General features: G+C 44.6%; 1 protein-coding gene across 3 annotated transcripts; it reads left to right on the top strand.

Moving 5' to 3' along the window:
• LOC118504187 (actin cytoskeleton-regulatory complex protein PAN1-like) lies at positions 1–22052 on the top strand. Of its 3 annotated transcripts, none has more exons than XM_036038361.1 (8): positions 1–428; positions 11763–11835; positions 11914–12111; positions 13614–13727; positions 16889–17121; positions 17192–17309; positions 17994–19480; positions 20614–22052. In XM_036038361.1, exons 1-7 carry the CDS (start codon positions 397–399, stop codon positions 19386–19388), a joined length of 2163 nt encoding a protein of 720 aa, XP_035894254.1. In that variant the 5' UTR covers positions 1–396; the 3' UTR covers positions 19389–19480; positions 20614–22052. The 3 variants fall into 3 exon arrangements, with proteins under 3 accessions (XP_035894254.1, XP_035894255.1, XP_035894253.1); XM_036038360.1 differs by lacking the exon at positions 1–428 and adding an exon at positions 8258–9727 and having other exon boundaries at positions 11037–11835; XM_036038362.1 differs by lacking the exon at positions 20614–22052 and having other exon boundaries at positions 17994–19481.
• The last annotated feature ends 171 nt before the right edge of the window (positions 22053–22223 follow it).

Here is a 22223-nt window from a genome sequence, read left to right as displayed (position 1 = left end):
CGAACGAAAGGCAAAAAAAAATCCCATCGCATCCAGTTTGCCAGTTTGTTCATGCGCGCTCAAACGCGTTCGTTCGTCCGTCGCTAGCGAACGCAACAAAAATTTAACCGTGAATCCGTGTGCTTTTGTTTGTTTGTTTGTGTTTTTCTTGTGCGTGTCTTGCTCCATTCTTGTCCATCTTCCGGAAGGTGGACGGATTGGCGTGAATCGTGAGTGCGTGCAGCTACACACTGCTCTCTGTTGCGTGTTTGAAAATAACGTGAAATTTGTGACGATCGTTGACAACAACGACGACAGCGGTGGCGGTGCGAATATTGATCCGGGTGTGCAAAAATCGCATCACACATCCTTCTGCTGAAGGCGCATCCATGAGGCACCGTCGTTAAAGCTGCAAACATGATCAGTGCAATAGTTTCGCGTTTGGTGATGTGAGTGTAATTTTATAAGAATAAGTGTGTGTGTGTGTGTGATTGCATAAAATGCGGGAATGCATCTGGCCGTCCATTTCGTTGGGCGCCCTTGCACCTCCGCTTCTCAAGGTCCTACGACGTGCGAGCAAAGCAACCAAACCGAGCCCGAACCATCGCGCGGTTCGTCCTTTGCAAAAGTGGAACTCCTTATACGGGGAGAGTACGCGCACGGCTCGACAGATATGCAGTATGGCACCGAAGGAGACTGCTGCGAATGGGTGTTAGTCATCGTGAACCTGGCTGGGCAGCCGAAAAATCGATCCTTGTGCAGCAACCTGTGATTGTCCAACGTCCCGCAATGATTATCTAGGAGATGTAAAAGAAGCTGCGAGAGAGAGCGAGAGTGAGAGCGAATGAGAGTAAGACTGAAAAGAAAAAAAATCGTTAATCATCGCATCCTGAAGCTCAGCTGTTCAAAACTCATCCAAAGCACAACGCAAATGGCACAAACACGTTCGTAAAGCGTATGAGTTTTATAAAACTCTTTTTAAATTATTTATGGGACTTTGTCTCTAGGGAAACACAGTTTTTCAATTGCATATCACGCATGGTAAAGGACCAGCGGCGTGCGCGTTCGTCACGCATTGCTGGCACAAAATTAACAACACGTTGAAAAGAACCGTAAATGCCCTTATATTCATGCGTGTGCCCATCGCCGTGATGTAATTCGTCGTTACATTCGGCAGCCTACGCCTACCTGACTGGAACGGTACAGAGAGCAAAAACCAAAACCGCGCGCGTACTGTTTTTTGTGCGGGTTTTTACTTTAAACACACTGCCCTTTTTTACGTTATACGGTCGGTCGGGAAAGTTGATGGAAATGGCCCAGTACGGTGGTAGAGTTCTGATCGGTTTATTATGACGGTTGCCAGGTGCAACTGTTGGGGAGATAAAGAGGGGGAACCCTTTTGCTTTGTTTTGTCACTGGATGTTGTTGTTGTTGTTGTTGGTTCTTCACACAAAAACTGCATAGCGATCGTGTGTGTGGGGCCAAAACAAGAAGCAAGCATTTAAAATGACACAAAATTACAGTACCTTTTGTATGAAGTACGCAATGATTTTTTTTACTTTTAGAGACCAGCATCATTGTATAAGAATATGTCACGCCGATTGCCTTGACGCTACTGCTGAATAAAATCAGCACCCGGTACAATGACTACTGCGATGCTGTTAACGGCACAAACATAAAGCACTCGATGAGGCGGCTGGAATTTATTTTTCTCCCCCGCCACAACGTTGATCGCGGTTGTTTAGAAACGATCGGAAATATTTAACATCAAAAGTAGAAAGATCACTCCGATAGCGAATCCGAGCCTGCCGGCCAGTACTTGATGCGCAATAGGAGGATGGTGGAGAATGGGCCAACGACTGTTGCGGTCAAAGCTGTATTTTCAATTAGAAACATTGCACACGCCACTCGGTACGATTGTCCACCTCGTATAGGGCTACTCATACGAGAAACTGCAAGTAGATGATAATCGAGGCCAGACTGGTTGACGCCGGGGTCTGGTTTTGCTTGGTAGTTTGGTCAGCTGGTGACCATAGCAATTCTGCATTGGTTACCAGCTGAATGGTTAATTTACATTAAAATTACCAACCGATCTATTATATCACTTATCACACATCTAATGGCAGTTTAGTTTATACGTTTGTAACTTTTCCAACTAAAATGTACTCAGGCAGGTAATACGATTCCTTCAACGCCATATCGGAACGAGGAAAACATTGACTCAGGATTCCGTACCCATGTTTGTTGTACAGCTGACTTTGGCTAGGTCTTGCACAAAATAGTGCAATAGTGCGGTGTAAAGCACGCAACACAACACAAAACGTTCCTTCTACCAAGGCTTCTACCGTTTACGGGCAAAACGAGTTCATTATTGATTTTCGCTTTCCTTCGCTGGCGTCTCATTCGCGTCTTCTTTGTTCCGTGAGCCCCGGTTGGAGGCTGGTTATGCTGAGCAAGAGAAGGGATGCTCAGACGAGGTGGATTTGTTGAATCACCTTCGCGAGCGCCAGTTCCTTACACCCTGTTGAGTTCGTCTAGTGGTTCGCACTACATCCTGCTCGCGTATGTTCGCTACAAAGCATATCGATGTTGTTCCATCAGCTGATTATGGCGGTAAACATATGAATAAGATGATGGCCCCTTCGGAGGGGCCTCCAACTAGACGTGGAGGAAGTTAATCGTTCGTTACGGCACCTTGAGCGCAAGTCAAGTTCGTACCGGGTTTACGAACCATTTGTGTGTGTGTATGTGGAAGATTCTTTGTAGCAGAATCTTCGCGTAACCTTCCACGGCTCTTTCCGGACAGTACCGGGTACCTTTATATTGGCGTAGGCAGGCACAAGATCAGGTCGGCAAAATGCGCACGATGAGCAACAGACTGGAACACGAACACCTATTTTTCAAAGGTCGTCTTTGGGGATAAACCTGTCCGCTTGGCACAGCACTCCCGAGATCGCCAGTAAGGAAGGTGTGCATGTGTCTGTTTATTTGTAGCTGCTCTAGGTGAATGTGGGGCCGTTCAATTTGTCACTAATTGAAATGACTCTTTGCACGGGCGTAGAGTTGAAGACGTGGCGACAAGCTCCTCCGGGTACGGCTTGCTCGTCTGGTAAAGTGAACGAATGAGACCACTTGCAGGAGACCATTGGACGATGATGATTTCATATGCCGGCATTGTGGTATTGGTAAGCAGGAGGCGTTGACCACAGAACTCGCTTCAATGGATACGAATGATCTATTTGTGTTAGCAGTGCATGTTGTGGCTTTGATTATGCTTTGTTTCATGGCTGTTTATGATCACTGCATAATTTTTAGTTAAACATACTGCTATGCTTCCATTCCATTGTGGATGAATCCGTTGACAAAACGGTTAACGTTTCCCTTTGCTCGATACAAATGATGTCCATTAATTACGGTTTCACTTCAACTCCTTATACAGAGAGACATGATGTCATAGCTCGAACGTCCTTAAAATTCCCATTTTAAAAACCCTCCCCAATCATTCTCCCCGGAGGAGTGAAACGGGTTTTGTTTCGTTTTAGTTTCTTTTTCCAAAACACGAAAAATCATTCGGTTTCGTGCAATTCGCTTTCAACAATCTCCAAATCGATGCTTGAACAGCTCGAACGCAACGGAGGTCGATGTCTGTTTCGGTTTCCCACGTTGCTCACTTTACGCCCAAAAGTGGTCGTGACACGTATTTTGTCGATGGCACACCTTTTAAAGCCACTTGCCACAATAATCTCCAAAGGTCTCGGTTTCAAGGGCCAAACTCTTTGAAGCGTTACGGCAACATTTCCGCATCGTATACATCGTAGCATAATTTCCTGCTCCGATCGTGCGTGACATTCTGGCGCGATCGTATTCTGTTTCTGGCTCCGGTTTCGATTGGATCGAATCCCTTTTTCGTTTCAAGTTCACGATCATTCGCGTGTCATGTGTGCCAGCGAGCGTTGGTGGAAGGGTGTCTCAGTTGATTGACCCTTGAGGCTCGTGCCGTGTTGTGCGTGGTGCAGAAAAGCTTCAAACTTGTTTCCCCGTCGTTGAAAAGGGCGAAGCCGGTTTCGTAGGTAGGAGTAACGATTTGCGCCTTCCGTCAGCCAAAAAGCTCGGAAAACATAGTCTATTAGTTTAAATACAGTACATGGGTAAAAGAAGAAAAAATATGAAGTTAGCTTTTAGATCAACTTTAGCACTCTGTTGAGTGTAGTGTGTGATATTCGTTGATATTTTATATTTTACCCAATTTTCATACGATGGTCATTATGATCAAAAAAAAAAACTGGTCATCGTTGTTTGGATCATGGGTTTTATGTACAAAAAAAAAAAAAAAAATAGTTTATCAAGCGTAGATATTCAGCTTCTAACGACAAAATAGTCCTTTGAGTAACTCAAAAGGGCAACTTGGTTTAATGATTACTTCGAAGTGTCTACACTTTTCTCAGATGGAAAAGTCAGCGATCGTGAGGATTTTGTAAACTATTCTCCAATCTGGTTAAATGCGAGAACATCTTACGGGGAGCCAGGTGACAGACTCCTGACAGTCTTCTAAGAACGTGACTCTGGTGGTTTTATCGTTTCGTTGCTTGGCCTCAAAATCAGAATTTAGAAGGAAATTCTAGACAAGATAGAAATCGAAATGAACCTTCCAGAACCGTAGCCCTCAATGACTGAGCATTAGATAGTCGCTCGAAACAAGCGGCTGATGGCGCATTTGAAAAAAAACTCCAACGATGTCTGGGAGTTTTTCTCAGGAATATTCTTCTTCTTTTTTACTTTTTTCTTCTTGCCGGTTGTATGCATTTTGTCTAATCGTGTCCTTTCAGTGCCCAGATCCATCCCAGCCGTTGCAACATTAGTCATATTCCATCCATCCATCCAAAACAAATGGTACCCATTAATTGCTTACTGTTTCTGTCTAGAATGTTTGGTTAGTATCCGAAGTAACCGTCTGGTGTATAAATTTCCATCCGCTAGCGTTAACGTTTATGCTCTTACCGTAGCACGAAGACCCTTCACACTACACTGACTGAGTGGAAGGAAAGAATCCGTTCGATAGGGTAAACATACGCGACTGAATTTTTAATTTATATATCTGCTCGCCAGTGTTGTATATGCGGGGCCCCCGGGATCGAAAAATAAGCAACCATCCGGCACGGGTCAAAGCGGATAAAGCTGCACGTGAGAGCAGTCGGCGGGACGGAACTACGCACTATGGTGACGAGTTTATTGGCCCCTCCGTTCGGCAAGCGTTCAACGGTGACGACAATTTGTAAACAAAGCAGACAGACGCACCATCTTTGCCGGCCGGCAACTTGCTTTGGTGTCGTGTTGGGGGGCCCTGTTGAGTGTTTCCGGAGGGAGTTGAACATGCAAAAACCAAAATGTCACCTTTTGTAAAAGAACCGCACTGTGGTGCGTGTCTGTCATTAGTTAAGTCAACCTAATCCGGAAATACCGTTGCATGTTGGTTGAAATACTGACACGTGGTGTACGGTGTGTGGGCGGATTTAATTGGATTGAAATAGAAACGAACTGCTCGAGTAGGGTGAAGCTTAGGTGGCCTAATTTTGCTAATGAGTGTACCATTGACCTAATTTCAGTACTATTTGTTAGGCTACAGATACTTCCCGGTCTGGTCTTGGCTTGCTGTAGAAGTCCTCGATATCGATCAATATCTCAATATCCTGGCGTTTCCCAAGGACACGTCAAAGCCGTCACTCCATCTCAACTTGGACTTTGTGGACTATGTGGACGAAAAAAAAAATTTACTAGGTCGTCCGGAACCATCCTCATGACATGATCAGCCAGCCGGGGCGAGATCGCTATACAGGTCATAGAACTCGTCTTCTAGCGGCTGCTCCGTTGCTCTCCCTGACATACGGGCCAACCATTCTTCTGAGCATCTGAGGCGAGCTAGCCAATTTTAGTCAGAGTCCATGTTTCAGAGTCGTATGGGGGGCCAAAATTGTTCTATACAGACCCAACTTAGACCGTCGCGAGAGGTATTTTGAATGGGAAAGTTTCACCTGAGTTCAATCATTTATTTAAATTATTAACATTTAGTCCTTCATATCGGGACACAAACAGCTTTTTAAGTAAATGTTCAATGGCAAGAATTTAAAAAAAATTAGCAGAGATCTGTGATCATCCTTAAACTCGGTGAAGCGATTAACTTAAATATTTGGATTTTCCGTTGCATGTTTGAAGTATCTTATTTTTCCACCCCATTTAGCGTCTGTTAAGTTCGCCTCAAAGTTGATTTATATCCGCAGCGAGTTTCTCTTACAAGCGGCGGACCACATTAAAGGCGGCGATCGGTCGTCTTAATCTATGTACACAAAACATAACACAGCAGACGCGTTTGTTGATGTTGGGTAACGAGCGTTTTCCATGCTTGTTCCATGAACATGCCAAAATAAACATATTTTCAATAAATTGCGTAAGTGCTCCCAACGCTTGGGGCTCCCCGCAAACCCATTTATTATCATCTGTGCTGAGCAGTACCAGCCCAAAAAGACGAACGCAAGCAAACGATTGCGATTCGCTTTCGTTGATTGTATGGTAGGTGAAAACTCTCACTCTCTTTCTACGTTTTCCAAAGAATGTAGTACAATTTGGGTCGAAAAATTGAGTAGAGGAGGTATATTCGGTTTGCCCGAGTGGTGGCATCATTGATTGAAGAAAATGAGCAGCAGGCGAAAAACGTTTAATGGTTTTGATTTCAGGAGAGACACAGCAATCGGTCTGTCGATGATACACGATTATGCGTGCATTTTCTATGTGGTTTTTCGCTTTTTTTGCTGTGTACTTTTAATTATACACATGTTTGAAGCGTTGAATCATCCGCCGATTTAACTATTTTCGAGCATGCAAGTGATCGCCGTACTCAGTGCTGCTACTACTCTTGAATTGCTTTCATTTATCCTTCTTATGCCGTGAATTCTTCCTGCTGGTACGACTTGAGCGGTGCTGACCCAAGGTGTATGTATTTAGAAGGTGAATTTTTATCGATTTGACAGGGCGACATTTTAGTCGAGTTATGTCAGAGTTTGTTTACAAAAACATATGGTATGGGCAACAAACATGAACAAACAGCCTCGATTCTCAATCCCTTGAGCAATTTCGCTAATTTATGGGTCATCTTCGTATATCAAATGTTGTTCCACAGAAGATTGACGATATTTGGTTGCATTTTTCGTCAAAAAATCGCAAGCGATACCACCACCGGCGCCTCCTCCGACGCTGCCATGACTCTTCTCAATACCCTTCCCCTTGATCACCACGGAACTGTTATGTCAGGTCGAGAAATGTCAATTTGCTCTAAACAACTCTACCTTCTATATCTACATACCTTGGTGCTGACCTCATTTTTTGTCGTTAGGGAAAGAATTCCGATTGGTTTCGTTTAAAGTTTAAACGATCTCTTATTTCGTCACTACATACGAACTCCATCGACACTGGTTGCAGTAAATGTGTGCGTAGCTCAAATCAAAATCAATGCAAGCCGCAAAATCAATCAATTAGCGCTATACGGATAGCATCGTTTACCCTGGATAGTAAAACTTGATAGAATATTCAAATACATTCAAATAACTTTGAGCGCTTTTATCTTTTGTTTGCTATCTTGAGGCAAAACATCATACGATGCACGTTTATCATCTATTTTTATGCTTGGAACACGATTTCTGTACAAAATAGATCAATATGTAACGTATGCCTAGCATCGTTGGTTGAAGGAACGCCCCATACTCTTTCCGTTCGCACTAAACGATATTATTCATGTCGAACGAAACTCAAAGAAAGCAACAAAACTCTATAAATAAAAATGCAATGCAAACAGTATTTAAATATTGCCGCGAAGCGTCCATTTGTGCTTGCTATCCAACATGGGCATCCATGTGCTTGATATTGTAACGTTGTGTCTGGGATAGTGAAATGAAATATTTAAAATGCTTGCTTATTACAACTTTCTTATTGAACAAAACAAATTGCTAGAGATATCGATCGAGAGATAAGATTTTTCCAATTTTGTTTTCAAAGTCTTTGTTTATTTATTCCCATGCACATACATTTACGGTCCTCACCGTTCTTTCCAATCCAAGCCGACCTGCGCAGAAGGAGAACATCGCCATTGAATTCTCTTCATGTTTCTCCTTTGTTCATGTTCTCTCTCTCTCTCTCTCTCTCTCTCTCTCTCACACACACACACACACACACACACACACACACACACACACACACACACACACACACACACACACACACTATTCCGCTCACTATTCTTGGTCGTTCGCCCACATGTACCCCGGGGGTTGTTCCCGGGTTTTCCTCGGTTTTCCCATTTAGTTTTTCCGACGCTGTGATACGATCCGGCGAAGAATACTCAACGATCGCGTTTCGTTCAAGCAAACGTTTGGCCCGCCGTGCTTGTTCGCTGGTTTGAGCCTTTTTGTTTTTCTTCTTCGTTCACTGATGTGTGCCATCGGTTTTGAAGTGTTCTTTGCTTTTTTTCTTGGCGATTGTGTTGTGTGTGTGCTGGTAGTGTGATTGAGGAAAAAGAATTGATTCATAAAACAAGTTAATAAATGCAGTGAACAAATAATTATTCAGTTAGAGCCGTGATTGTAAATTCGATTAGTCCCAATATGACATGGGTACGGATGTGTTCGCTTGTATGCGGTGATCGCTGGTCCCCGTTGCCGTTGTCGTCTGGCGAGTGATTTTGTTCGAGTTTAAAAATAAGTGTGTGTGCGGTTCTGCGAATTATTATGCTCGATAGCTTTTGTTACAACACACAGTGCGGCGGATGAACTGTGTTCAGTGTAAAAGAAAAGTCAGAACATTCCTCATTCCTTCTGCGGCAAGTGTTTCGTGCAAGACTCACACTGCTTCAACCGTACGACATTTATTTGCGCTCGCCGAATGACTGAACTGCCGTGGTGTGGTCCGTCTGTCCGACCATGTAGATCTTTTTGCCATTTTTCTTCCCCCAGACGACAATGCTTCGAGCTGAACGTTGTTCCTCCGCGTGGGTGAATGCATCAAAACATTTTATCATCATCGTCTTCTTCGTGATACGATCGGGCAAATAGTTGTGATTTTTCACATCTTACCGATAATTCCATTAGTAAGCGAGTGATGGTGATTGTTGAAGCATTAACTGCCGTTCGATTTTGTTTGATTGTTTATGATGGAGCAAGAGGAAAAATGTGACGCGGCGTCCAACTTGGGAATCGGAAGTACATGTTTATCCTCACTCTTCACAATTAGACGCTCAGTATTTAGTTACTGTGCAGTTCGAATGTTAGACGAAAGAAGGGGCACCAAAATGTATCCGGTGCTTGCGATGCTCGTTTCCGATAGTTTTCCGTCAGCCTAATCATGGGAGACGGAATGGTGCGGGAAATCTCTTACCCGACAACGCACGCTCCTCTAGGACGTCGCCGTCTTTTGTTTGGACTCTAAAATTAGACGAACGCGATGGAAAGGAACAGCATAACGCATTCAGTTCAATTCAGCCAAAAGAGCCAGCTCGAAAGACTGGGGAATGCGTGTGCATAGTTGTGTATTTATGGTTTGCTAGGTGTAATAGAGGGTAGCAGACGCTCGCTACTCGCCTCGTGGAATGCATTCTCGTTGGGCGAGAAATAGGAGTGCAAACGAAGGAAGTGACAGCTAGAACGAAGATCTATCACTGTTTTATAGAGGAATCAATTATGCAGAATGCAATTGCAGAAGCGTTTTGGTTTGTTTTTGCTGCCATATTTAAAATCATTATTTGCTTGCAATCTTTCTCGGCTCTTTAAATTTATTCTTCGTTTTTTGAGTATTTAATTTAATATCATGGTATTACTGTCTCAAAAGTCAAAACAGTTTAGAGTCCAAATTTATTCACAAAAAAATCATTTATTGGGTCTAAAAATTTAATCTATATCTGGAATATTAGTTAACAACCTTGTTCACTGTTTCAATCATACATGGCGCTAATTTCACATCTCAGCTTAGTAAAAGCTTAGTAAATTAAGTGCTTCCTAATTGTTGAACCATGGCCGGTCCGTGTTGTTCTCGTCTGGTTCCTTTGGTTCTGAAGTCTTTCTGCTGCGTATATTTTTAATTATCCTTGCGCGATGGACCATTACTCTGGGCTGCGTATTATTCGTGTGCAGATCATATGCTGTGTTAAACAAGTTAATAATCTTCATTTGAAATCATTAAGTTAGGTGTGAGTTATTGTTGGCGTTCAAACTAGTTTTTAGGACTTACTCTTACAGTGGCATTATCATACTGAGACTCTCTCACATATAAAACGATTAAAATTTATAGATAATGTTAAACTTTTGTAGACGGATCCCCTTTTTCTCATTCCTCCATCAAGTTCATTTACATTTGTGTTAAATGTATGTCATTTTTCAAATTAAATCCTTACCGGCTGTCCAAAATACACACACTAACCGAGACGCCGCGCGCATTGCTCAATCACATTCACTTTCACGATCAATTTGGTGATCATCTTGAGCGGCATCGGGCAGGGACAACCACGATCGTAATACTCAAACGTTCGTACAGTCGCCCCGGTGAGACACGACCATTCCTTACATTGCATTCATTGCGTCTCGACGCCAGACGATGGTGCGGCGACGTGCCAAAAGTAGTGGTAGGACGTTTTCGCTTGACTTCAACGTCCACGACCACGCCAACCACGACGACGACGACGACACTGTGTTCTAGTTCTAATTTGGCAACCGGCTGGCGGTGCAAGATTTTGGCCTACATTTTTCGGTCGCCAACAGCGTGTGTTGCTTCTATTTAACTGCATTTGGCTGTGCCCCGTTTATGGATCGGTGCAGCGTTCCATCATGCTTTCTCTCTTCTCAGGCTCCACAAACGGGACGGCTTAGCCTGTGTTGCTTACCGCTAGTTTGTTAGTGATTGAGGTTTTTGAAAAATTGTTTGAAACAAAACCCGCGGTTAGAAGAATTATCCAACAACCGGCTAGAGGAGTAAATGTGAACCAAGTTTCCCCGTTTTTTTTTATCGCGCACTGCCATGTACAGAAAATCGCAACGGGTCGAACAGCAGTCACCCTGCTACATCCCTCAGACCCAGGACGGCCTTAACAATGTCAGCGATCTAATAAGCAAGTTCGAGGTACGCAACTATCCTATAAATAGAGGACTGCTGCCAGAACTATCGGCTTCACCCCGGCCGGGATTCGTCGTCCCGGGTACGGAAAGCTACGAAGCGTCGTCCTACCGACCGTACGGTGGATCGCCACGAACCTCGTACCATTGTTCGCCGACTCATTCTCCGCCACTGGGGCAAACGCGTCGTCGAGCGTACGAGTCGCAGTACCACGATACAGCCTCTCTGAGTGACGGAGCGGATAGTGTACGCCCAGGCAGGATGGACGAACGTCGGTTTCGGCAGCGCCATCCCGGCGGAGTTTATTATCAAAATGGTTCGCTATCCTCGTTGAACGAGTCCGATTATTACGATGAAACGTTCGACGTTGGGCCACGCATGCCTCCCACCGGAGGACGGTTCTATCAGCAGCAGCAGCCACGTTACGGTGACAGTGCGCTTCTCGAGGAGGTGGAAGAAGCGCCATTAAACAAGGAACAGGTTGCCAGCTCGCTGACACGCTTCGGTGCCATACTGCAGATGCTGTCCCGGATCCCGTTTCCCCGGATGTCCGTCACCGGCATGGGGCTTTGCTCGCTCGTCGCCATCTTCTTCTGTCCGCGCGCGATCGGTTCGAATATATTGTTTCCCGGTTTCAGACTACTGTTCGGCACGCTGTACCCGGCCTACGCCTCGTACAAGGCGGTGCGAACCAAGAACGTCAAGGAGTATGTAAGTACGCTGTTCGTGAAGTATCACGGTTTTGGTGGTCACATCGAGCGATAACCACTCAATTGTTTCTTGTTGCAGGTCAAATGGATGATGTACTGGATTGTGTTCGCCTTCTTCACCTTCATCGAAACGTTCACCGACATACTGCTGTCCTGGTTTCCGTTCTATTACGAAATTAAGGTGATCGTCGTCCTGTGGCTGCTGTCACCAGCTACCCGTGGAAGCTCGACCCTTTACCGCAAGTTTGTCCACCCGATGTTGACACGCCGGGAACAGGTGAGTTGGCAGTTGGCTTATTGTGTTTGCTCATTTAAATTAGGCGTTAGGATTTTAATCACGGCTAGGGTACCATGGATACACTAGTGGAAATAGGTATAGACATAGAATGATTAAAGCAAATGGTCGTCATAAATTACATTGAATTATCTTGGTGTTAGGATTTCGTACTTCCTTACGTACGTAAGACCATCGTACAGCTCGTAGAGCTCGTCATTGTAGCGGCTCCTCCATTGTCCTTCCACACATACGGGGCCAAAAATCCTTCTGAGCATCTTCCTCTCGAACGCGGCTAAGAGGGCTTCGTCAGTTTTGGACAGAGTCCATGTCTCAGAGGCGTATGTGAGTACTGGGACTATAAATGTTCTGTACAATCCCAGCTTCGTCCGTCGCGACAGGCATTCAGAGTGGAGGAGTTTCCTCAGGCTGTAGTATGACCGGTTGGCAGCCAGCACCCTTGCGCGTAACTCAACATCAGCGTTGTTGTCGGTGATGACTTTTGACCCCAGATAGGAGAAGTTTTGGACGACTTCGAAGGTTCGATCACCTATCTGTACATCAGCCCTACGTAAATCAGTGTTTGTTAGCAGGGCCGCGGCTAACAATTCGTCTTTCGTCTCGTTAATCTCCAACCCGAGGTTCTGTGCCGCACGTTCGATCCTTTGATAAGCTTCTTAAGCTACATAGGAGAGCCTCAAACCAATGATGTCTATGTCATCAGCGTATGCCAGGATCTGGATTGACTTATAGAAGGTGGTCCCCGAAGTTTTCACCTCCGAGTCTAGCGCTAGGTTTAAAAGGAGACAGGCAAGCCTATCTCCCTGGCGCAAGCCCTTGGTGGAAGCAAAGGGTAGCCCTGAGAATTTTCCATCTACCTTCACCTGGCATGTGATGTTGGCCATTGTCATTCTTACAAGCCTGAGGTAAACTTGGCCGGGATTCCAAAAGAGCTCATTGCGTCATACAGCTTTACCCTGGCTATGCTGTGTCATATGCGGCTTTAAAATCAATGAAGAGATGGTAGTAGTGGAGCTGCTGCTCCGCCATCTTCTCCAAGATTTGCCGCATCGTGAAGATCTGGTCAGTGGTAGATTTTCCGTTTTGGAATCCTCTCTGATAGTTTCCGACTATCTCGTCGACGAATGGGACAAGTCGATCTTGTAAGATTAGGGAGAAGGTCTTGTATTCAACACCGTAATACCCCTGTAATTACTGCACTCTCCCTTCTTGAATATGGGATAGATGATACCAAGATTCCAATCACAAGGCATCGATTCGCTATCCTATACCTCAGTAATAATTTGATGAATTTAATTTAATTAATTTGAAAATGAAAGACCTTTTGCCCTAGGTCTTGGCATTTTCATCCATCTTTAAATGACAAGTGTTGTTGGTCATTACCATTCTGACAAGCTTGATAAGATTACTTATGACCTTTTAATGCACCTCTTAATGAAAATCGTTAAAAAAAATTCACACACTTTCTCTTATCTTTACGCCAGGAAATCGATGACTACATCAATCAAGCCAAAGAGAAGGGTTACACCGCCGTGCTGCAGCTGGGCTCGAAGGGTGTCAACTATGCCACCAATGTTATCATGCAGACGGCCATCAAGGTGGGTGTTGGGGCGGACGTTTGGGAATTAACCGGCAAACAGTTCGAAAATGGTAGCATTCAATATACTTTATAAGGTCCGAAAGTGGAACAAAGTGAACTGTTGCTACCCTTTTTGTTACTGTTTGTTAAAGCGAGTGTGCAAACAAGGAAGCGTGTTGTTACTGTTTGGGGCTTTCTCGTCTAGAAACAGCCAACAGCAGTCCAATTGTAGTTTTTAACGCTATCGATTCACTTTACATAAAGTCATGTTTGAGTTTTTTGTTTGTTCTTAAATTAATAACGTTTTAATTTTGTACTAAAACTATTGCAATTTTTCATTTCGTAACATGCTTTTCGTGGTTAGTTGTTGTGTTAAGTAAGATTAATCCTAATGCTTAACCGGTTATGGATGGAATACATCTTTTGCTTTTTTAAACACTCACAAAATGCATCAGAATGCATCACGATGAGGCTTATTTTGTTGTTGTTGTATATTGAAAATCCCTTTGTATTGGAAAAAGCAACACGACGCATACCGCCATAGCGCACCATAGGCATGCACGCGCGCGCGCAACCGTATTAACAAACGCAAAATTCGATTCTTTTTTTTGTTTGTTTTTTTCTTGTTTCATTGGTTTTGTCCCACTTCCCCGCCATCCGCCACCCCTCTTTCCCCCCGAAATTCTTCCCGGAAAAAAGGTTTTAGGCACTAAAACTGACACAACACCATTCGGTAGCATGATGCGCATTAGTCAATCCGATAACTCGTTGCTAATGACCGCAGCCGCAGTCGCTGCCCGCGCTTCCGCCGCTGACACGTTTAGCACTGGATCCGTCCCAATGCGTACTAATGGCTTGGCCACTAACTACCGCGACACGGGTGCCACATCGGGTGAAGATGAAGCTGACGGCGGTTCGCTAACCGCCATCGAGGCAGAGGAACAGCAGCAGCAGTACGGCACATCAACGACAAGCGCTGCTGGACGCGTTCGACGATCGCAATCGGTTGATTCGGCTCTGAACCGAGGTGGACAGCAGCATGGTCTTACACGATCAACGACGAGCCGTAGTATGACACGTGCAAGAGCGGCCGCCGGACTCCAACAGCATGCTGTCATCTACGAGATGGACAGTGAGGATGAGGAACGGTTTTTAGCTACGGAGACGGACCTTATACTGGGCACCACAGCCACGACCTCCACCAATACGGGCCGGATTCGGGGTCGGACGCGTGCTATCACGTCCGTTAGTGCGGGCGAAGAGTCAGACGGTACGGAAAGTGGTGCGTCCCGTTCTTCGGCTGCAACAGGGAAGGGAAAGCCCACCGCCAAAGACACGGGACGGGCCAAAAAGACTGTCAAGGGAGCGGGAACCACTGCAAAGGCAACGGGCGGCGGTACCAGAGCAGCACCGGGAGGACGTCGGAAAGCGAGCGCCACCACCGCCGAGGTGGACAGCGTCGGGATGGATGTGGAGTAAACACGATCGTGGCACTAATCTCAGACGTCCTTCGTGGCAGGGAAATACATTGTTACCCATAGGACGCGGACTCGAACTCTTTAACTCAGGGTAAATGAAAGGAAGCACGAAGCAACCAAAAAAGGACCAAACCTTATCTTTTTGATGTTTTTTTTTGTAAGCGATCTTTTGACGATCGAGTGAGATTAGGTAGGACGGTTCTGTTGAATGTGCTAACCACTCAGATCGATTCCTATTCGAGAGGGTTGAGTTCGTTTCGAATGCGCTTTTCTAACACTAACGCATGGTGCGTCTATTAATAATTATCTTTAAAAAAATACGTATTTTTCCTTGTTAATTATCTTGTCCGTCTATTTGCGCACGCGGCACAACGCCCAATGTTGTTCTCCGTCTATCTCTATCTCTACCTCTTCTATTGCAGCACGTACCAACTGAACCGCTTCTGAATCTGACGCTCAAATCAAACGATTCTTAGGTTTTCTTTTTATAACGTAAAACGAATCACCATTTAAAGTAATATACAATTACCAATAGCCAAACGGGGCAGAGGGACGAGATATAGTAAGGTGCTGCAAGCTTGCTTGTTCCGTGCATTTGCTTTCTGTGTTGTGCGATGTTGCTTGCTTATTAAACCATATTAAAACAGCCATCGGTAAAATTGCCCAAATGGAGCAAGGGAAATCACGTAATTAGGGATGCCAAAAGGGATATTACACACGAGCATTGCGTTCTGGTTAGTCTTGTTCTGTTGTAGAAAATGTGTCCGTCTGTAGGTTTGTGTAGGTTTCGATAGTATAGCAATGCCGGTAATGATACGACTGAACCATACGACTATTCATTCTAGATTAGGTGGCTAGGTAGATCAGGACCAGGATAAGGAGCAGGTAGCCAAATAACAGTGTTGAGGATTTTTTTAAGGAACCCGTGCAGATCTCTCATAACTGCCAGATTGATAAAAAAGAAAAAAAAAACATTAGTTGAAGGAGATAATGGAAGTGTTTGAAATCTTTAATAATTTTAGAATGAATAGAAGACACGCACATTGTGGTTTGAACAGCACAACTCAATACTACTGGAAGGGAAATTTAGACACAGCAATAGTTTACACCTTTTAGCAGCGATCGGAAGTATGAACAAGAATAGTGACCGTCGATAGCGACGATGGTTAGCAAGCTCAAAGTAGTGAAGTTAAGTAGCTTAATAACGAATCAAGTGAAAAAGAGCCTGAATTTTAATAAAGCGATAAACGATACCAATACGATACGAGGGTCCATTTAGTACATCACACATAACGCCGCCAAATGCCTAGCGCGCTTCAACTGCAGACTGAGCTTGTTTTGCGCTGTTGAGTTAAAGTGTGTGTGTGTGTGCGTGCGTGTTGTTATAAGCTTCGGTTCTCGGTCGATCTAATCTTCCGGTATGTATCTTATTTTGAATTTTGTTTCATTCTTTTAAATTCTGTTAGACTTTTTTTGTTGCTAATAGTTCATGTCATCAATGTACGCACGACTGCCACACTCATTAGCCACACAATGCACAGAAGTTGTAAATTTTACAGCAAGTTTCTAACTGCAACTGCAACAATTCACAAATCAGCCAAACTCCAAAGTCAAACAAGACATATGGTTCCGCCGTTGTAATGCGGCTGTTGATTTATCTGGGCGTTTGGGTGTTGATTTGCTTGCTCCCCTTTTCCCACAGGGTGGAGGCGGATTGGTGCAAACGTTGCGCAAGAGCTACAGCCTGAGCGATCTCTCCGAGCCGGACACCCAGCGGACGCAGGAGGAGGTTGACGAGATTGTCAACCGGCCGCAGCGCGTGCTACGTTCCAAGAGTTCCCGATCGTCGTCCGGCAGCCGTCAGATGGAGATGTACTTTCCCGAGGTGGAAATTGCCGGTGCACCGTATCATGCGGCTGCAGCGCCACCGTACAAGTGAGTTTGAGTGCGTGTGTTGAGGTAAAGGGGAAAATGTTTAATTGCCTCGTGAACGTTTCAATTTTAGCTACATTCGTTCGTCCGATGATATAAGCTCCGGTTACTCGAGCGCCGAACCAGGGCTGAGCCGAACGGCTTCGATGAGCAACACGGCACGCCCGAGACTGAAATCGAAAACGCGAGAAGTAAGTACCGTATAGTGCATGTCTCATATTAAACATTCTAGGCTAGAAGAGTACAGCTAAAAGAAATGAATAGGACTAATTCCGCCAGTAAGTAGTAGGACTGTGGGGATTGATGGCAGGTCTTCTGGGGTTTTGTGGAATCTTTAGATGAAAAGCTGTAATCCAACAATCCGTCTAGCAGATCTATTCTGCCTTCGGGGCAGGCCTTTTGGTGATGGCGGAAATCCTTGATAATCCTTCTAAACGTGTCTGCTGCGGTGTGTGCACAACGAAAGCTCTTGATGTCCTCCTTGGAGTTTTGATCGAACCTTTGGTCCAAAAGTGTGAAAGTATAAGGCTATCGGCGTTTTTTTCCTGATTTTCCTCACCATCCTTTCATGCATTCCTCGATAGTGTCACGCTGTTGGGCTTTCGGAACCGCCGGTCATTGAATGCTTCATATTGTCCGCCTCTTTCACTCGGCCAGCGGAAACTAGTAACAGATATTGTGGAGGACCATTAGCCACAACAGGTGGCATGATCGTCGAATGAAAACTCGTTAGATTTTAAATCCTCAACTGGTTTTAATTGCAAATCTAGAAGAAAAAATGAGATCCCATTATTACTTTACTTATTTTGGTTTAATTTTGATTGTTTTCCCTTAATTGTACCGCGTGACTTTGTTTCAAACATTTCCTACCGTAGGATGAGTACGGGGCCGGTATGTTTTATGATGAGCAGGACCTTTACTATGCTGCTGGTAACCACGTGGGCAACAATCGTTCGGTTGATTCACTTCCACAGCGGGCTAGCATCTACGAGGTGCATGCCGGTAGTGTTAGCTCACTGCCAGCGATAACCCAAGCGGGACATACACCGGAAACGGAAACGGCATTTGGTGCACCAATCTATTCCAGTGCTACGCAGCCCATAGAACGCATGGGTGGTGGTGTACCGACGGAGATGAACGATAAATACAAACTGTTCCTAGCCTGGATGGAGGAGCAACAAAAGCGAGAGAAGGGAATGGCACCTGAAAGTGCTAAGATGGACTCAGCAAGCAGTAAGACGGAAACCGAACCCGAAATTGAACGACTTTCCGAGGTACAGCCCGAAGATGCTTCTGTGAAGCAAGATGAACAGGTAGGAGTTAGTAGCGAACCTATTCCGCCACTATCGGAAGAGACTGACATCAAAACGGAACCAGTGCAAGACGATCTTTCAGCTATGGAAGACACCTTTCTGGATACGATATCAGTTTCCTCAAACGAGAATGATGAGTTCTTGGAGGTGGAAAGCATAACCGAACCAGCAGTAGAAGTGCAAGAACCGGCAGCCACATCCACTGCTCACGATCACACCGAGCAGCAATCGAATGATACTGCTGTTGTGATGGAAAAGCCTATGGAAGAGAATGTAGAACTACTGGAAAGTGTTACCAAGATGGAGGAAGTAGCAGTAAATGGATCCAGCGTCCAGCCGGATGTGGAAACGGAATCGCAAACAGTGCAAGAAACGGTTGAAATACCTTCCGTAATTGAGGAAAAGGAGCCACCAAATCTAACAGTTGGAGAGGAAGAACCAGCCGACAAGGATGTAATCCCATCCCCGGAATCGTCCAACCTTCTGGTGGCTGCGTCGTCTAACTCCAACTTAACTTCCTCCAGCTCGTCTCTTGCCGTGTCCGAAGGTAGCACCGGTAGCGTTATTAATCTCGCTCTCGATGGTACACCGTCCGTGCAGGCCAAAAAGCATCCGTCCTTTGGCAAACAGCGCAAGGCACCGCCCGTTCCACCAACACCGGAAATGATCGTTATCCGAGAACCGCCCAAGCCTTCCCCAACCGTTGCTCCTGCTGTTGCAACACGATCAAAGCCACAGCTAGCCGGCGAAAAAAGGGCAACGTCGATCTCTCGTACACCGATCCCTCCGGCACCGTCCGCTGGGTCGGAAAAATCTAAGCCGAAAAAGTTCATGAGCTCCCTGACCGGCATGTTTAAGGGGCACGGTGAAGCATCAGCAACGGCGAGCCGTTCGAACGAATCGGCACACCAGCAGCTCTCGGCTGCTGCCGGACATCCCAAAGAGACCGAAATTTAATGCCCCGAGTGTTGCGTGACAGGAAACCATTGGCGGCGGCGATGCACCAAACGGTTTTATCGTTTGCGTTTTTAAATTGCGAACGATTCAAGGTTAGGAAAAATGTCGGATTCGTTTGGTATGGTTTTTTGTTTGTTTGTATTGACGCTTTTGTTCATCTGTTTTCATTTCGTGTGTTTGGTTTTTGTTTGTTTTCATTACATTAATAATGATCATAGTTTGATTTTGCTTCTCGTTTTTCGACCGCGTGGTTTGTGATTGGAATGTAACTGGAACTGTTTCTACGGGGTTGCTTAGAATTGATCTTTGTCTTATGTAGCTCTCGGGAAAATCCACCATAAAATACGCCAGGTCCTGTGCCGCCAGGTATGTGTGAAATATCTGATGAGAAATTATTGAAAGGAAGCTATGTTTGCTATTCAGCTGCTAAAGAGCAAAAAAGCTGCTATATGCTTAAAAGCTACATTTTGCTGTCAAATAAGAGTATGGTTCCAACATTAATTGACCTAGTAAAGTTGGTGGAGGACATCACGGCACCGGTCTTCATAAGCCAGAACCGCCAGCCTCAAATATTAACCAGACCGTTCCCCCATTAGTGAGGACTGACTATCCAAGTACGACGTTATCCTAAAGTCCATTAAGCCAAAAAATGGCAGGCATAACCTAAGAGAGGTCGTTAGGCCAACAAGAGAGAAAGAGATAGAGTCCTGTTAAGTTGTTTCACCATGCAGAGCCTTATGCGAGTACGAGACGGTTGCCCGATACGAGCGGTTCAGATTATTCAGAATTCAAACAGTATGATTTTTTGTGGCCCCATCAGTGGCATGAGAATCGAATTAAATAATGTCAAATTTTAATTAATGAATTAGTGAACTAAATTGTTGAAGCTGTGTCTATAGACGTGTATGATCTGTGCGTAATATAGATAGTCGTGTTACTAATGTGTCTCGCTCTAATTCGCTTCGATAAACGTGTTCGATAAAAAATCTCCAGGAAATGGATTACGCACAAAAGTGATACAAAAAGTGCATGAGAATGTGTCTTGCCATCATCCTCCATCTGTTTGTTCCATGTTCGCTCTCTCTCGCTCCGTGAGTGTGTGTTTGTGGATATTAATATTGTAAGGTCTTCTCATTACTTCAATCCCTTGATCCATTGCATATCATTTTATTAGTAACATAAATCACAAACAGAAACTTACACTGCTCTTCTTTTTGCTTCACAGGAAAAGATGTCGGCCAGCTGTACGACGCTGCCTCGCACGAAGAAACCGGAAAAAGCCACCAAAACACGCTCGAAGACGGAAAAACCTTCGGTTTAAGATGGTTCTTTGTGTGTGTGTGTGTCCTTCCTTCCCACTCTATTCGACTCTCGTATTGCTGATTTTTCCTCGAGCTTCTTGTTTCCCGTTTGATTCGTCCGGAATGGGGGACTCAAAGACAGTCCGTGTGTATCGGTGGAAGCTCATGTAGATGTGGTTTAGCGCTAAAGCGCATACATGCCTGAACCCCGTTTTTTCGAACCACAAAATCAGGTACGTGGTGAAGGACGTGTGTTTCTGATCTGATCTAGAATGTATTACATGTATTTCTCTGATGCCGTAGAAAGGGAGACACATTATAAGCATTTATATAGTAGACAGTCGTAGTAGGGAAAGTTGGTCAAAAAACACCACCACGGCCACAGCGCGCATATGGAAATGGATGCCAAAACAAGGTCCCCGATTGGGGCGCTCTTGGGATACGGAATGGGATACGAAGTTATGATTACGATGGATGTGAAATTGTAGTTAAATGAAATATGTTATATGGACGAGCAGAGGTTGCACACCAACAAAAAAAAGCGTTCGGTTACAATACTCGACTGTGGAAATTTTAAGTTTAAATCTCACAAAGATTGTAACTATTGCACAAATCAACAGCTTAGCTTATCTTTTCTATTGTTTGTTACTATCGTACTTGCACAATACACACTGGTACATATCTGGTATAAAGATGAAACCCTTTTTTTCTTTCCTTATCATGATGCTGGTTTACATTGCCCAGGATAAATATCGATTCATGGTTTTTCCCCGGAATGGAATGTAACCTTCGAGTGCAGAGTGAGAAAAGCAAAGTGAGAATGTGTAAGGATGAATAGGATAGGATTATCGAGGGCATCGGCCGGAAAGGATAAGTTATAAGTGAGGTGGTGATGCTGTGCCACATCACACATTAGATAGTGCAAATGCGAGATTAAGGCGAGAGTAAGCGTATGCGGCGTCGGTGTGTGAACTCTCTACTGTGTGTTGTGTTTACTAGCGACGAAAGCATCATAACCAATCAAAAAACCATCTGCCCAAAGGCTTCCTTCGATGGGGTTTTACGCGCTTTCTTTCGCAAACCGGGCAGAGCGAGCGAGAAAGAAGCGTGCGTATGATAGGGTTGTTGGTAGAAAGTGTTCTAATGAACACCTTAAAGACAAGAAAAGAGATAGAGAGCAAAAGAGAAAGAGATAGAGAACCCCAAATTTGTGTTAGAAATGTCCCTTCCCGCCTCCTTCCCCCACCCAAATCCAACTTGCTCTCCACTTATGTGTATATCTATCTGCCCGTAATCTGGTGATAAGAGTTGCTGCGCTCAATAACAGGCCAATAAATCATATGGAACAACAACAAAAATTGAACGAACATTACGTTACATTAAATGACAACTGCTAGGCAAATTTTTTGTGCGTAGAAAAAAATCCGAACAATAATAATCAGGGAAGGGTTAGAAAATTAAATAAACAAATTTACTACAACGGGTTATGAAGCGAGGCTCATAATTCTTAACAAAACCTACAAAACAGCGAAAA

This window comes from Anopheles stephensi, chromosome 2, assembly GCF_013141755.1.
Source record: "Anopheles stephensi strain Indian chromosome 2, UCI_ANSTEP_V1.0, whole genome shotgun sequence".
Taxonomy (NCBI): Eukaryota; Metazoa; Arthropoda; class Insecta; order Diptera; family Culicidae; genus Anopheles; species Anopheles stephensi.
This window is presented reverse-complemented; position numbering and strand designations above follow the sequence as displayed.